Genomic DNA, 14,623 nt, shown 5'->3' on the forward strand with positions numbered 1-14,623 from the left:
CGTCTAAATCCATTCCTCTAAATTTTTACAGGTTCGAGAAGCACTCGAACTGGCCTTGGAAGAAGATCTATTTGCTAAATTAGTGTTCCTGTACCGATCACCTGAAACTATGATCAAGTGGAGTCGGCCGAAGGAAGAGGAGAACATAGAACAACGGGCACTGCCGCCCTCTCGCTGAAGCGGCGTCATACCAATTCTGAGAACTATTTACGACGATTCGTCTACTTCTTAATAGATCAAGCCTGAAGCTAAAGCATCTGAAATCATGACATCAGAAGTGTCATAGCATACATGGACACGTTTGTATAGTTTTTTGTAAGTATGTAGCTTTATTTTTTATACTCCAGTACATCTGCCAATTTGTATGCTTTTATTATGCAGATAATTATGTATCATTAACAGTTCAATTAATTATTTTACAAATCATGAATGTAATATGAAAATTAGGAGGCGTTAAGTACGAGGTTTTAGCTGAATATTTTGTGGTTTAGTCCTGACTTGACGTCCATAGTGTATAATTATGTATTTATAATTTAATTGTGAGAATGCATACACTATGCAAACCATTACATCGATCATAGATACGTAAGTTGTACAGTAAAATAGTTATAATTTAAGAATAATTTATGGTGCATATTTTATAAATTCAATTCAGAAGTTTCTAAATTTACGATATCTGCAATCTTGTTCCTACATTTTAATGATGTCATCTTCACAAATAAATTTATTTTGTTGACGTCAATCAAACAAAATAATAATCTTCACTGTGAATAATGTCCATAATATTCATGAATTTTTGCACCTTTAACTAAAGCGCACAAACAAGAAGTAGTATATATTATGTACTTAAAAATTTAATTTGTGCATTCCTAGAATATAAATATTAAAAGCTCTCTTTTTAATTTCATATTGCGAGCTCATAGTTACCTTCTTATTGTTATTTTAGGTACTCTTTAGAATAATACCTGTTGTTCTTGTAATGTCTTTCATTCTTGTTCGAAAGTTACCAGTAAAGTACTTGCATTGTACTATAAAATGTGTTATGTGCAATATTTAAAAGGAATTAAGTAAATTATTGTTTATCAGCACACACACTCCTATGTAGGTATTTTTTATATAATTTACTTATTCATTCAAACACAGATTTATTTATACCTCAATTTTTAAACCTTATTGTTGCATTTGATATTACTTAAATAAATTATTGGAGTAAGAGAATTATTATACATATTGTACACTTTTGTATTGTGGTTGTTGTGTTTAAGCTGCATTTAATGTTGTCGATTTGTGATAATAAAAGTCATATGAAATGTTGCAGTTTCTTTTATTCATATCAATACTTGAAATAAATCCAATTAATTGAAGTTTAACAACCTTCAAAGTCCTTTTCGTATAATTAGTGAATCAAATACATTTGTTCTTAATTAACTACCATTAATCTCGGCGCTATGTTCATGGACATCAGTTCCTGGAACAGTAGTTTCGCAGCGTATGGCAATCGTATTTGGGAGATTTGAGTCTTGTTCTTGCAACCTTTGCATTCAAAAGTATTATTACGCAAGTTTGCAATAGCTATCAAGCCACAGAAATTACAAACATGTATACGATAGGGATCGGAGACTTCAAAAAGACGTTCGCGCAAAAATTGTGCAGCACCATGCGCAATTTGACAATCGCGTTCCATTTCTCCAAAACGCAATCCGCCATCTCGGGCTCTGCCCTCCATGGGTTGTCTTACTAAGATTTGTACTGGACCTCGAGCCCTAGAGTGAATTTTGTCGTCCACCATGTGCTTCAAACGCTGATAATATGTTGGACCTAAGAAAACTTGCGCATTTATCTTTCGGCCTGTGTGTCCATTGTACATAACTTCATTTCCACGAAGATGATAGCCATATTCTTGTAACAGTGAGGAAATCTTTTGCACATTTACAGCATCATTGAATGGCGTGGCATCACCAATTTCTCCCTTGTTAGACGAAACTTTGCCTTGAATACACTCAATCAAGTGACCAATTGTCATACGAGACGGAATAGCGTGAGGATTGATAATAATGTCAGGGGTAATCCCTTCACACGTAAACGGCATATCTTCTTGCCTGTATTGGATTCCGCAGGTTCCTTTTTGTCCATGGCGAGAAGCAAACTTGTCTCCAATTTGAGGAATACGCACGGATCTGACTCGAATTTTGCAGAATTTGTATCCTTCACTATTCAATGTTAACATTACCTGGTCAACGATTCCAGTCTCACTGTTACGTAAAAATGTTGAGGCATCTCGCTTAGTGTACCGTTTTGTGGTGCCTTCTAATTCATCATCGTTTTCAGGCAATGTGATTGTTTTTCCAATTACAACATCATCACCAGAAACTCTTATACCAGGTGCGATAATACCATCATCATCCAATTTATCATACAAAGCATTTCTCATACCTTGACATGTTTGCCTGGTAGGTTTTTCGAACTGTTCTTCTTGATCACCAATTCTTTTAGACTCTGAATCTTTGTAAGATCGATAAAATACAGATCGGAAAAATCCTCGCTCTACTGCGGAAGCATTCAGAATAACACTGTCTTCCTGATTGTATCCAGTATAACATAGAATTGCAACAATTGAATTAATACCTGCCGGCAATTCTCTGAATCGAAGATATTCCATAGACCTTGTAGTAACCAATGGTTTGTGTGGATAGTACAACACATGAGCCAGTGTGTCCATTCGTACGTGGAAGTTAGTAATGTAAACACCCATAGCTTGTTTACCCATAGCACTTTGATAGGTGTTCCTAGGACTTTGGTTGTGATCAGGGAATGGAATAATAGAAGCACATACACCCAGAATCATGGCAGGATGAATTTCACAATGAGTATAAGTAGTACAGTATGCATATTCTTTTACTTGAGCTAAGTCATCTGGGCTCATTGCTATCATTACAGTCTCCTCTTCCAAGGTATCAATATATTCAACAACACCACTAGCAACCAAATTTTGCCATCCATAGTTATTAAAGTCACGTTCTTTAAGGTCATCAATGTGCTTCTTCTTTAATAACAAAGCTCCATTTTCAACAATCAGCAGAGGTCGACATATCCTACCAGCATCTGTGTAAATTCTGATTTCTCTATCTCTAATGTCACGAATCATGCTCACTTCAGACACAATGATGTCCATTTGCCGTCTTAGTTTTCTCAGTGTCGCCATTAATTGTTCAGGATCTCTATGAATTCCAACCCAACAACCATTAACAAATATTTTTGTAGCATCAGCTATAGCGGAGGGTGCTATTTCTTCTAAATTTTCCATAGACCATTCCTCCAAGAACTCTAGAATTGGAGATGGCTGACTTCCTACAGAGATATAGGCCATTAAGGCAAGATTTTTCACCAACCCTACAGCAGCACCTTCTGGAGTTTCAGCAGGACAAATCATACCCCATAAAGTATTATGTAACTGTCGAGGCTTAGCTAATTTACCGTCGCGACCAATTGGCGAGTTGACACGTCGTAAATGTGACAATGTTGATGCAAAAGTTAATCTATTCAATACCTGTGATACTCCAGCTCTAGCCTGGTGAGCTTTCTTTTGATCACCCCAATTTCCAGTAGCAAGAGAGTATCTCAGACCATCAGTTATAATTTTGGTCTTGATGGCCAGCTCCAAATTGAAGTCTTTTCCTCTGTCAATGAATTTCTGTGCATACATTCTCACTTCTTTGAGTAAATTCTTGAATAAACCCCTGAACAGAAAAGCAAGTAAAGGACCAGCCAAATCCAAGCGTTTATTTCCATAATGATCTCTGTCATCTAGTTCACGACGACCCAAAGCAGCCAGTAACAGTCTATGTACCATATAACCCAAAAAGTATGCTTTTTTAGTTTCACAAAAATCTGATACACCAACATGTGGCAACATTTCCTTTTGCAAGATTTCTCGAGCATATTTAATACGCTTTTCCTTAGTTACTCCAGGACGAGCTCCACGGGCACCAATGAAGTTAAGAGCTACATTCTGCTCTTGAATTACAAAAGCTTCGTCTAATGAGGGTTTTACCATTTCCATCATTTCTGGGTCATCAAAATCATAAATAATGTGTTCCAATATGTCTCTATCAGCCACAAAACCAAGAGCTCTGAATACAATCATAATTGGAATTTCTTGTTTGATGTATGGAACAATTGCAATTATTCTTTGTCCAATTGCCGATTTCTTTATGTTTTGCCCTCCTCGGGCCATCATATTCACCCATAAAGTGGATGTTGGTCTAGAACTATGCTCCAAACAGGATCTAATTTCTGTTTTGTATGCAAATTTTCCATCCTTCATACTGAATACATACACAGTATTTGTTGCCATTTTTTCCTGGGCAATCAATACTTTTTCTGATCCGTTGATAATGAAATAACCACCAGGATCAAGTGGACATTCATTTAACTCTGACAAATCTCTGTCAGTTAAGTTATTTAAAAGGCAATAGGTAGATCTAAGCATAATAGGGATTTTTCCTATAAATGTTTTTTGATGTTGTGTTTCAATTGGGTCTTCATGTTCCTTGACAATAGTTTTTGTTATATCTACATAAAGTGGTGCAGAATAGGTTAAGTTTCGAAGGCGAGCTTCGTTAGGCATCATAGGTGATGGTGCACCATCTTTTTCCCAATGGGTAGGCTTGGATAAGTAAATTTGGTCGAACTTCAAAAGATACCTTGGCGGTGTTTCTATTTCTCCCGAAGAGTGCTGCGCTTCAGCTTGCAACTCTATAGGTGGTGAATCTTCGACGATACGTTGGACTGACATTTGAATAAATTCATCAAAACTGTCCAACTGTTGTCTTACTAAACCTTTTTCATCAAAGTATGCATTGATGACAATCCAGCAAGCTTCCTGCCAGAGCTCTGAAGAGATTTCTTCCACGTCGATTTCTTCATACTGATCATCCTCAGTATCGTACATGGTCAAAGAGGAGAACTAATAGTTCTTCTCGCTTTACTTGTTAAGACAGAACTTGTAGGACAACAAAATTACACCACATTAAATAATTATGATGCGACAATGCGATGCGATGCAAGCACAAAATCAGAATGTTTGACAGATGATGACAGTCGAAATATAAAATGGCGTTTCTAGTGACCGGTGGCTGGGAATGAAAATGAGTGAAGTTCTGAATGAAACAAAGATATTGACCATAGATCAAATGTAACAGCTTCATAATCACTACGATAATAACAGTGTGTACAGTAATAACAATATAAGTTTCTTTTTATATAAACATATTTTCAATCATCTAGCTGGTTATTTAAATGGCGCAATTTGGCATTACAGCATCGTTAATTAATATTATTTCTTATTTAATATTTATGTCGACTGACTGGCTGAATTGTATCGGTTTATCGATATAACTCAGGATAAAATATTGTAGGCCACCTGTATGTTTAGAATATCGATCGTAGCAGTTGATCATCCCTAGTGGATGTTTTGTTTGAGAGTTCAATTTGACGATTTTTGAGTGAGATGATTCATTCGGACTTGGATTTAAGTGCTTTTATCTAAAGTTTAATTTAATTTTAGTTGTTGCATTTATTTCTCAAAATGGATTCATCACGTCGAAATAATACAGATGATCAAAGGTGTATAATCGGTTTACAAGATTTAAAAATATCCAATAAAGTTGAAGATGTTACTGAGCAAGCGCACGGCGCCGTAACATCGAACACAAGTTCTCTCGCCAAAACTCGGCCTGTAGGCGCAATAGAGAGCTTTGTACTGGACAATAGCCAAAACAATCGTCAAGATTACAGTTTTTATGAACGATCCAATGTTATTGCTGCTTCAAAGTTTGCTACGCCTAAACGAGTTGAGACTATTGCGTCGATCAATAAACGCGATATAAACACCGCAGCTTTGCCATCCAGTCCTACACGATCCATCGATTCTTTATCGCAAAGGTCACTAAGTTATCAAACAGACGACCTATACGAAATTCCAGCCATTCCAAATGCTCAATATCCACCACCAGTTTATGAAAACATAGATTATTACGGAGAGCAACGATCGCCGCAGCCGCCCTACTACCATCAGCTGTATCAGCAGGCGCCGCCGCCCCCCGTGTCCGACGGCTACTACGATACTCGCTACAGTAAAGCTCAACCCCAAGTGCCAGTTAATTCGAAGACTAAAGTTAATCCACTAGTTTATGAAAACATGTTGTGTTCCGATAATGATAAGAAAAGTGAATTTAAACCTCAACAAAACCACGATCAGCGTTTTATACAGCAGGGGTCAGTTCCTGGGCCACAAGTGCCTAATACAGGTGTCAGCAGGAACATGGCACAGATGTTAACATGTGACAAAGTAAAAATAGACAAAGCTCCTCCTCCTCCTCCATACAACCCCTCACATGAAAACCCAGGCAGTGATTACACAGTGATGAAGTCTGCTCCACCCAAGTACACTGATGTGAGTGCCCTGCTCAAGAATGACAACACTATTAGTTTTGATGATAAAATTGTGACTATACCATCTACAGCAATATATGCATCTATAGCCCCAAGTGCCCAAAGGCCCAAAGCCAACATTGCCACTGAAGTGCAAACAGCAACAGCAAGTCCTAAATTCTTTCATCCTAAACCAAACATTGGGAATAGCATTGCGAAAGAAAAACCATTAATTAATGGTGGGTTTAATTCAAAGCCTGCAGTTGGTAGCAGGATGCAGATAGTAGAAGATACTAATGGTTCAGACTATGTGTGCATGACGGGTGGATCTCCTGCCGCAGCAGTGGCAGCAGCTAACAGAGACAATGTGTCTATTGCCTCTGAATCTATTGCCTCTAGGAATTTAGTATCAGGATTGACTTCATTGTGTTCTCCTGCTCAGTCCCCAGCACCTAGTCCTACTCCAAGCTCTGTGTCTCAAGTGTCCGGAGGATCTCGGGGCTCTGGTGGGCGAGGTAAAAGCTTATTGCCATACAGCATCACACCTCCACGTCCACCAGGTCCCAGTGAGGCTCAACGTAAAATAGAAGAACTTACTAGACAACTTGAAGAGGAAATGGAAAGGCAGGATGAAGAGGGGGAATATTTTGGTAAGAAAACATATACCTTCTTCCCTAATGACTACAGATTATTTTAAATAATTCATGGTACTCAATTTACACTTATTTATTATACAGGCATTTGCCACACATGTGGTGCCGGGGTCACTGGGGCGGGTCAAGCCTGCCAGGCCATGGGCAACCTCTACCACACCAACTGTTTCATTTGCTGCTCTTGTGGCCGTGCTCTACGGGGCAAAGCTTTCTACAATGTTCATGGCAAGGTGTACTGTGAGGAAGACTACTTGGTATGTACCCCATTTGTTATTCTAATACAGAAAGTATAACTGATCTGATATACATATTGTGAAAAGTTGGGTAGCATCATAACTTGACTTCATTTTTGTCTTTTGCAGTACTCTGGATTCCAACAAACTGCTGAAAAGTGTGCAATATGTGGCCACTTAATCATGGAAATGGTATGGAATACATTTTTTCTTGCTGCTTATACCTAACCTATGTATTATTAGTATAAATGTTTGAGTAATGAAAGAGAATGTTTTCAGATTCTGCAAGCAATGGGAAAGTCATACCACCCAGGTTGTTTCCGCTGTTGTGTATGCAATGAGTGCCTGGATGGGGTGCCGTTCACTGTGGACGTTGACAACAAGATTTACTGTGTCAATGACTATCATCGCATGTTTGCTCCAAAATGTGCCAGTTGTGGAAAAGGTTAGTATATTTGGAACGTTAAGAAATACTTACTAAAACTTTTATTCAAAGTATGCAATCCTTATGGCCATCCTTTGTACCAATACATGTGAATAGGAGACTTCTCTATCTAGGACTATCTATTTCTTATAGATTAATCTTTCCTGTTTATCTGATAGTTGTGACTTGTTGGGAACATGTCAACTTTTTTTCTTTCTTACTTGTAACTCTCTTTTTGTAATCTTAGATCTTAAATTTTTAGATTTGAATGCTGTTTTTGCCGTTTCTCTCAAGACAGGACATCATTAACATAAACCTTTATTTTTTCCTTTGTGTTAAAAACTGATACATACATCAAAGTCATGTATGCAGCGCATTGCGATATAGATAATTCTTCTTTATCTTGTAAATAAGAAAGATAAAATCTATACTTTGTTCAACTAGCCTTGAAATTATACATGCAAGTTCGACCCCTATAGAAATCTTATCTGAGAAGTCAAATTTTTACATTATTCATCATTCTGTCTATTGATTACAGATGTTTATGGATCATCAGATTATGGATGTCTTATTTACATAACACTCAACCATTCCCTGACATACTTCAATCTTGGACTTGTGTAGTGATTAGTAGCTTATTATTATTTCTGTATCTTCGTAAAAAAATTATAATGTATATTTTCCTTGATTACAGGCATAACACCAGTTGAAGGCACAGATGAAACAGTGAGGGTCGTGTCAATGGACCGTGACTTCCATGTAGACTGCTATATGTGTTGCGTTTGTGGAATGCAACTGACTGACGAACCTGACAAACGCTGCTACCCTCTAGCTGGTAAGTTGTCAGCACAAAGTTGTAGGTCCTATGTATTTGCCGCCGTGCCATGAGGTAGTGTGGAGAGGTTATCGTGTGGCATCAAAATTAAATCAGAATTTGAGGTCTTGTTTAGAGCGACAGGTTTACTCATTTATTTAACAAGCTCTATTAGTTATTATAGTATGGTTGTGCCAGTCGCACAAAACGTTGCGAGTTTGTGTGAAAATATTAATAAAATATTGCTTGATATTTGATTACATAATGTGCTGTATTAAAACATTGTAACGATTATAAAAAAATATAATATAAATATAAACATTTCAGGTAAACTAATGTGTCGCGCTTGTCACTTGGCTACAATCGGAGCAGCGTCGGGACCAGGGCTCTCGCCAGCGCCTCATCTCTCCCCCGCTTCCTACCAGTATATGGGCTGAACATCAATGTTTTGTCTTTGTCTAGAGTTAAACAATTTTTTTACGTCAGTGTAATCATCAGACAGGCTAATATTTCTACTGTTTTCTAGTATCTGCTCAAAAACAATTTTGTATAGCTAATATTGCATCATTTAGTATTAAATGTAATTAGCTTTAACATACATAACATTAAGTTATGATAAACTCAAGTAATCCAATTGAAACTGTTGTTACTATCAATATGATTCAAGTTCAATGTGATTAAATGTCATAAACATTGGAACAGAAATGGAGATGAAAATTGAATAATGATATAATAAGTAGTTATTTGTTATAAGTAAGCAAAATGTATGGTTACATTTTAAGAGCAAACTATGTTATAGCAACAAATAATAATTAGGAAATTAATGAATGTGATTTTTATTAGCCAAGAACAGGTTTGCCTATTCTATTTGTGATATTCAATATCTTTATTTGTAAAATGATACTGTTTCAATAATTATGAGATACCTGTCAACGGAATTGATTTTGTAAGACATGATACTTTTACGAAGGAATTGGTTCTAATTAGGTAATTAAGTTTAAAAGGAATTTTTTTATCTATGTTATCATACATGGTTATGGTACAAGGAATAGATTTAAAACCCCCAAGTATTATGGCTGCTAGTTAATTTGCCATTGATGTGAAATGCATTTATTAATTTTACACACTGGACAGGACAGCACTCCTGGTTGGTGTGTATTATATATTATACAAAATCCCCAATATTGACAAGTATAATTTGGTCACAATTTTAGAAATATTTTATGATGGAAGGCTTAATTGAACATTCCAGTAATGTGCTGTCTTGTTTTGTACTTAATATAACTAGGATAGGCTGTTTTTATATGTAAATTTTGATGAAAAATTATGTGATTATTATGTAACTAGCTATTTTACATTTAATAAACATGACTATGTGTTATGTAGTTCTTTTTATATTTAAATATGAAATAAATATTACAAAATTTTAAACTGTATATAATTTAAATAAATTTCATCCTAGGACCTATTTCATGACAACTAATTATTTTTTTATTTCATACTGAAGTAGTATGGTTTACTTGTTAGTAAGCATTATTTTCTATATAAAGGATGTTCATATTTTATTGTAGAAATATTATTAGAGACTGTCACATTTTCTTTGCCTTGTTTTTCATATTGCGTATATCTGATTTGTATCGTTTCATTTCTTGCATGACCTGGGCGCGTTTTTCTTTCATCTGAGTTTGATAGTGAGTTTTGCTCTCATTAAACCGTCCTTGAAGATTATCTCTTTGTTCTTGGAAAATTTCTTTTATTCTTTCTCGAGAAGGGACTGGCTTAATGACACCTATTGCTTTTAGTTTTCTAATTGTAAGCGTAGTTCCCCCTGAAACAAACATAATCAGGTTTTATTTAATGTTAGTGCTTTTGTTTTTAACATCAGAACTTTAAACAAATAGATTGACAATTGATAACTAGTTCACTTATGTAATGTTTGATTTTAATAAGAAAAATGTAGCTATATATAAGCATAAAGCATATAAATTCACACTCTCATAATATGAGTGAAATGCATACTTAATAAGATGGACTTTAAACTCTGTTGATGCAGCCAAGTTTTATCTGAAAGAGGTGGTGATCTATGTGTTTTAATAGAATAATTAGTTATGTTACCTATTGTGACTGCATACCGCAGAGGTGTAGCCAGCTTGTAGAGTGCTAACGCTACTGCAAAGTATCCCGCAGCTGAATCTCTTAATGGTCCAATTATTGTTTCACTGACACCCAATGTTTGTAACACAGCTAAAACATCGACACCACTGCAATAAATTATAAGAGTATTAGAGCTTGTAGTTGTATAAAATGTATGTTGCACTAAAATACATACAAACCTTCTGACAATGTAGTAAAAACTTCCGAACCAAACAATAGACGTTGCCACATGCACAGGTATCAACACATACCAATAATCCCTGTACATCAGCTTAAATTTTTGTATGATACCCTGCTTTTTGGGTGCTTCGCCATCCGGTGGAAGGCTGCTTTGAGTTGAATATAATCTTAAGCTTTGCGAGTGTAAACTTATATCTTTTGGGTCCATCAACGGTCTTTGAGCATAAGGATTTTGATAACAAATACCATTAGCCAGAGTCCTTATTGGATATTTTTCCCCAACACTCCATTTCACCGGTTTGGTTATATTTTGCAGGTAATAATAATTTTTAAATAAAGTCCTATATGTGAGGGCCATTATTACTAATGTGTTATGGCTATTGCACCAAAATCTTATGTACTAAACATTTTCTAATTCTATTCGGAAAAATGTGTAACGGGATAAGATTATTGTTGACAGATTGTGGTGACAATGACATTCCAACATGCATGAGGCAATAATCTGTCAAAATTATGAAACATTACTTGTCTATGGTTACAAGCGCGAAAAGGCGTACGTAGATTAAAAATGTAAATAAGGGATCGGCTTAAAAAAATACAGGCTGGACATTTTATGCTTCAGCTCTAGACAGGTATTCACAGTAAAAATATCCGTTCTGTTAAAGATCTTTGCAGGCGTGATTTACAGCCCAGCCACCCCCACTCCAAAATTTTTTGCAGTTTAGCCGCGGAGACAGAAACAGGGATGGCAGTACCTGTGGGTTCCTGAATGGTTCCTGAGATTGCTACAAAGCCCGAAAAGTGATGGTAACGCATAGGTTACCAAAATGGCACTTGTCATACATAAAGCTACTTACTTAGAAATTCTTATTAAAAATTAATCTGTCTTGAAAACATAGTAACATTGTAAAAAGTTGTAACATTGTAAAGCGAGAGTCTTTCCGGATTGTATTACGCCAGAGTTGAACTAAGCTGCTGTATAAATGTTGAAAAGAGCTTTACAACAATATTTTGAAATTGGTGCAAAATACGCATCCTTTTTTGACCGTAGATGGCAATCAAATCCCTGAAGAATAAATATCGGTATCAAAGAGTAAAAAATTGTCTATGTTACTTGGCAATAGTGAACTTTCCAACAGTGGAAAATTCTTCAGATCGGTTCAGTAGTTTCGGAGCCACACACTTAGGGTACACACAAACCAAAAAAAAATGTTTCCTATCATTATTCCTATTTTATTTCATTAGTATAGATTTTTGTTGATTTCATTAAATACATACAGATTTCTATGAATACAACCATAGGTACAACAATATCATAAAGTACCTATTTATACGACTTGCTTAATGTGTTCACTACGCACTTCAGCTGACCGCGTTCGCGTCCATGCTAGCTACGATCGTAGCTCGTAGTCAGTTCGTAGCACCCCTTTCCTTTCAAAAATAAATAAAGGACAAGAAGACGTCACCCCAGTTTCGGCTCTCTTTGTTTAGGTATTAATGTTTCATAATCTCATTACATCCGCTGTATTAGTGTTAAATGATGTCGGTCTTAATTAATATAGATTTATCTATTCAACTAAATTAATTACCTACACGCAGTAGCAGTACATTTTAATTGCAGCATTATTAACACAATAGCTTTGATTCCGATATAGATTTAGGCGACTAACTGTTCCTGAAATCACCCAATGCGTTCCATCTTGGATAACCGTGCCGTCATATATACCGCCACCGGGCTTAGTTTTAACTCTTGCAGTATAAACTCGCAATTTTTGATCATTTTCTACTAAATGTACATCGTAAATGTTTTTCAGTATTAATTTATGGCATTGTGAGTAGCCCATAAGTAATTTGTTGATTTGTGCTACAAGTTTGTTCGCAACGAATGTTTTGGCTTTGCTTCCGACCTTTATATTGACCCCGCCGCGACACGCGCACCAGTGCTCGGCAACACCTATTGATGAGCAATTCCGTATTGCAGGGATAGGGAGGAAAAGACTAGATCGACTAACAGAAGCAGATTTAGACCTGGATCCGATCACGTTGTCTTCCAGCCTGTCCGGATCCATTAGGTCTAAAAGACTCTCATAAATATCGTATGGCGAAGTAAGGCGATTTACATTATTTTCAATATTTTTATAGGCAAGTTTATAACGACTTTTAAATTCTTCTGGCAAAAGTATAGCGAGTAATGGTAAACGTTCCTCTAGACGGCCTTGCTTGGTCAGCACTATTCTCCCCCATCTCATTCCATGATCGCTTAATAGTATAAGTATGGTTTTGTTTAAATAACCATCTTGATCTAAATTACTTAATAATTTATAATAAGACTCATCCATGATGCGTGGGTTGTTGACATTTTCATGGCTTATAGATTCCTCCCAAAACATACCAAATAATTTATTTGATTTTAAATTTTGCGTTAAGCTGTAAATATAATCTAGAAGTAGTCTATAAAAATATTTAGATCCCTTGCAAGAGTGATAACTATAATTTTGGTTTGTGAATAGTTTTCTTGTTTCGAATATAAATGGCTGTAAGTAGAAATCTGTTGGTATACTGGGCAGGCTATACTCGTAGTTGCCAAGCAGGCCCGCGGTGCTGTCGGAGCCCAGCGCTGTGTTATAACCCTTATCTTTAAACTTATCCCATATGAACTTACATTGGTCATTATTCATTACACTTCCATGAACACATGACTGCTTCACGTAGTCAAATGAGAGTCCTGTTAGTACTGGAAATAAGTTAGGGTACGAGTTATCTCCAACCTTATTATAGCCCAATAACTCGATAACACCTTTTTGTTTTAAAAATTCTGACGTATGAGGCATAGTGCGATGAAAATTAAGTCGTGACATGCTTTCGATCCCAAGTACAAGTATGTTGTATTCTTCACTGCGAAACCTATTAGGTGTAACTGTTTCATGGCGATTGAATATAAAGAAATCCCTGAAAATTACTCCGTCCAAATGAAAACATTCGATGTGCACAAACTCATGTTTTGCTGGTATCACATTTGAAAATTCTTCGCAATCACTGTAGACTATATTTTCAATGTTACCGACTGCTGAAAAATTCTTATAGCAGCAGTAAAAAGTATCTTCTCTAAAAACGTCGTAGGAGTAAAAAGCCTCACGCAGAACCCAGATATGCGTTGAGTTAGTTGTGACAAGCTGTCTGCTTGACGTGCAGTTGCGTATCGCTGGCGGTGCATCCATTATGGACTTAATGCTTTCGCTAACACCCGGAAAACCAGGAATAGTACATCCTTCCGTGTGGATCGTGAAGACGCCGCTAGAAATCTCCGCAATCGTTTCTTTCGTGACAACTACTAGAATACAAAATGTTACTAGTGAAAAACGCATGGTAATTAAAGGGACATTGAAATGTACCAAAAGAAAGTTAATAGGTACCTACGTAGGTACACACTACCCGTATCGCAGTATTTCAAAATATTGACTTAAGATTTCTAAATATTCTGATAACTTCGGAGAAACGTAGGTATCGATAACGAACATCTGCAAAGGTGTTCTTACAAATGATGGGGTACCTACCTAAGATTCAAAATGTAGTTATAGTCAGGTATGTATGTCATGTCTATCTAATGTACACGTTTTAGTATCAGTAGATAGGTAAATAAGAACTGATAATCTTATTCGATTACTGACAGCTACCGATTCCATTTTTGGGGTTCCGTACCCAAAGGGTACCCTATTGTTTTCGCTGCTCTGTC

At 36.3% G+C, this 14,623-nt stretch overlaps 5 protein-coding genes across 12 annotated transcripts in view; 2 read left to right on the top strand and 3 right to left on the bottom strand.

Annotated features, from left to right (window-relative positions):
- The window catches only part of Piezo (piezo), a 40,528-nt gene extending 39,214 nt beyond the window's left edge, over window positions 1-1,314 (top strand). For all 8 annotated transcript variants that reach the window (XM_064035288.1, XM_064035289.1, XM_064035294.1 and 5 more), the window contains one exon: window positions 32-1,314. In XM_064035288.1, the coding sequence (XP_063891358.1) occupies window positions 32-178 (147 nt within the window). In that variant the 3' untranslated portion in view covers window positions 179-1,314. The remainder of the gene's footprint in view (window positions 1-31) is intronic.
- Window positions 1,308-5,116, bottom strand: Polr2b (RNA polymerase II subunit B). Its single transcript, XM_021330263.3, has one exon. It carries the CDS (start codon window positions 4,949-4,951, stop codon window positions 1,421-1,423), a length of 3,531 nt encoding a protein of 1,176 aa, XP_021185938.1. The 5' UTR covers window positions 4,952-5,116; the 3' UTR covers window positions 1,308-1,420.
- Window positions 5,117-5,218: 102 nt separating this feature from the next.
- On the top strand, window positions 5,219-9,987 carry LOC110373111 (LIM domain-containing protein jub). The gene is made up of 6 exons (XM_021330264.3): window positions 5,219-7,082; window positions 7,170-7,339; window positions 7,448-7,510; window positions 7,598-7,763; window positions 8,437-8,577; window positions 8,884-9,987. Exons 1-6 carry the CDS (start codon window positions 5,588-5,590, stop codon window positions 8,991-8,993), a joined length of 2,145 nt encoding a protein of 714 aa, XP_021185939.2. The 5' UTR covers window positions 5,219-5,587; the 3' UTR covers window positions 8,994-9,987.
- On the bottom strand, window positions 9,978-11,373 carry LOC110373112 (uncharacterized protein C18orf19 homolog B). Its single transcript, XM_021330265.3, has 3 exons — window positions 10,890-11,373; window positions 10,672-10,817; window positions 9,978-10,384 (listed from the first exon to the last, which is right to left on the bottom strand). The coding sequence occupies exons 1-3, from the start codon at window positions 11,246-11,248 to the stop codon at window positions 10,146-10,148; spliced, it is 744 nt and encodes a 247-aa protein (XP_021185940.3). The 5' UTR covers window positions 11,249-11,373; the 3' UTR covers window positions 9,978-10,145.
- A 672-nt stretch (window positions 11,374-12,045) lies between these two features.
- Window positions 12,046-14,424, bottom strand: LOC110373149 (uncharacterized). The gene has a single exon (XM_021330330.3). The coding sequence runs from the start codon at window positions 14,253-14,255 to the stop codon at window positions 12,480-12,482; it is 1,776 nt and encodes a 591-aa protein (XP_021186005.3). The 5' UTR covers window positions 14,256-14,424; the 3' UTR covers window positions 12,046-12,479.
- Window positions 14,425-14,623: the final 199 nt, after the last annotated feature.

This window comes from Helicoverpa armigera, chromosome 6 (assembly GCF_030705265.1).
Source record: "Helicoverpa armigera isolate CAAS_96S chromosome 6, ASM3070526v1, whole genome shotgun sequence".
NCBI classification, from domain to species: domain Eukaryota; kingdom Metazoa; phylum Arthropoda; class Insecta; order Lepidoptera; family Noctuidae; genus Helicoverpa; species Helicoverpa armigera.

Coding starts and splice junctions, on each gene's coding strand:
- Polr2b (XM_021330263.3), bottom strand. CDS start 4,951: ATGTACGATACTGAGGATGATCAGTATGAAGAAATCGACGTGGAAGAA.
- LOC110373111 (XM_021330264.3), top strand. CDS start 5,588: ATGGATTCATCACGTCGAAATAATACAGATGATCAAAGGTGTATAATC. Junction 7,083..7,169: donor TGAAGAGGGGGAATATTTTG/GTAAGAAAACAT, acceptor TTTATTATACAG/GCATTTGCCACACATGTGGT. Junction 7,764..8,436: donor ATGTGCCAGTTGTGGAAAAG/GTTAGTATATTT, acceptor CCTTGATTACAG/GCATAACACCAGTTGAAGGC.
- LOC110373112 (XM_021330265.3), bottom strand. CDS start 11,248: ATGGCCCTCACATATAGGACTTTATTTAAAAATTATTATTACCTGCAA. Junction 10,818..10,889: donor TTTTACTACATTGTCAGAAG/GTTTGTATGTAT, acceptor AATTTATTGCAG/TGGTGTCGATGTTTTAGCTG. Junction 10,385..10,671: donor GCGGTATGCAGTCACAATAG/GTAACATAACTA, acceptor TGTTTGTTTCAG/GGGGAACTACGCTTACAATT.
- LOC110373149 (XM_021330330.3), bottom strand. CDS start 14,255: ATGCGTTTTTCACTAGTAACATTTTGTATTCTAGTAGTTGTCACGAAA.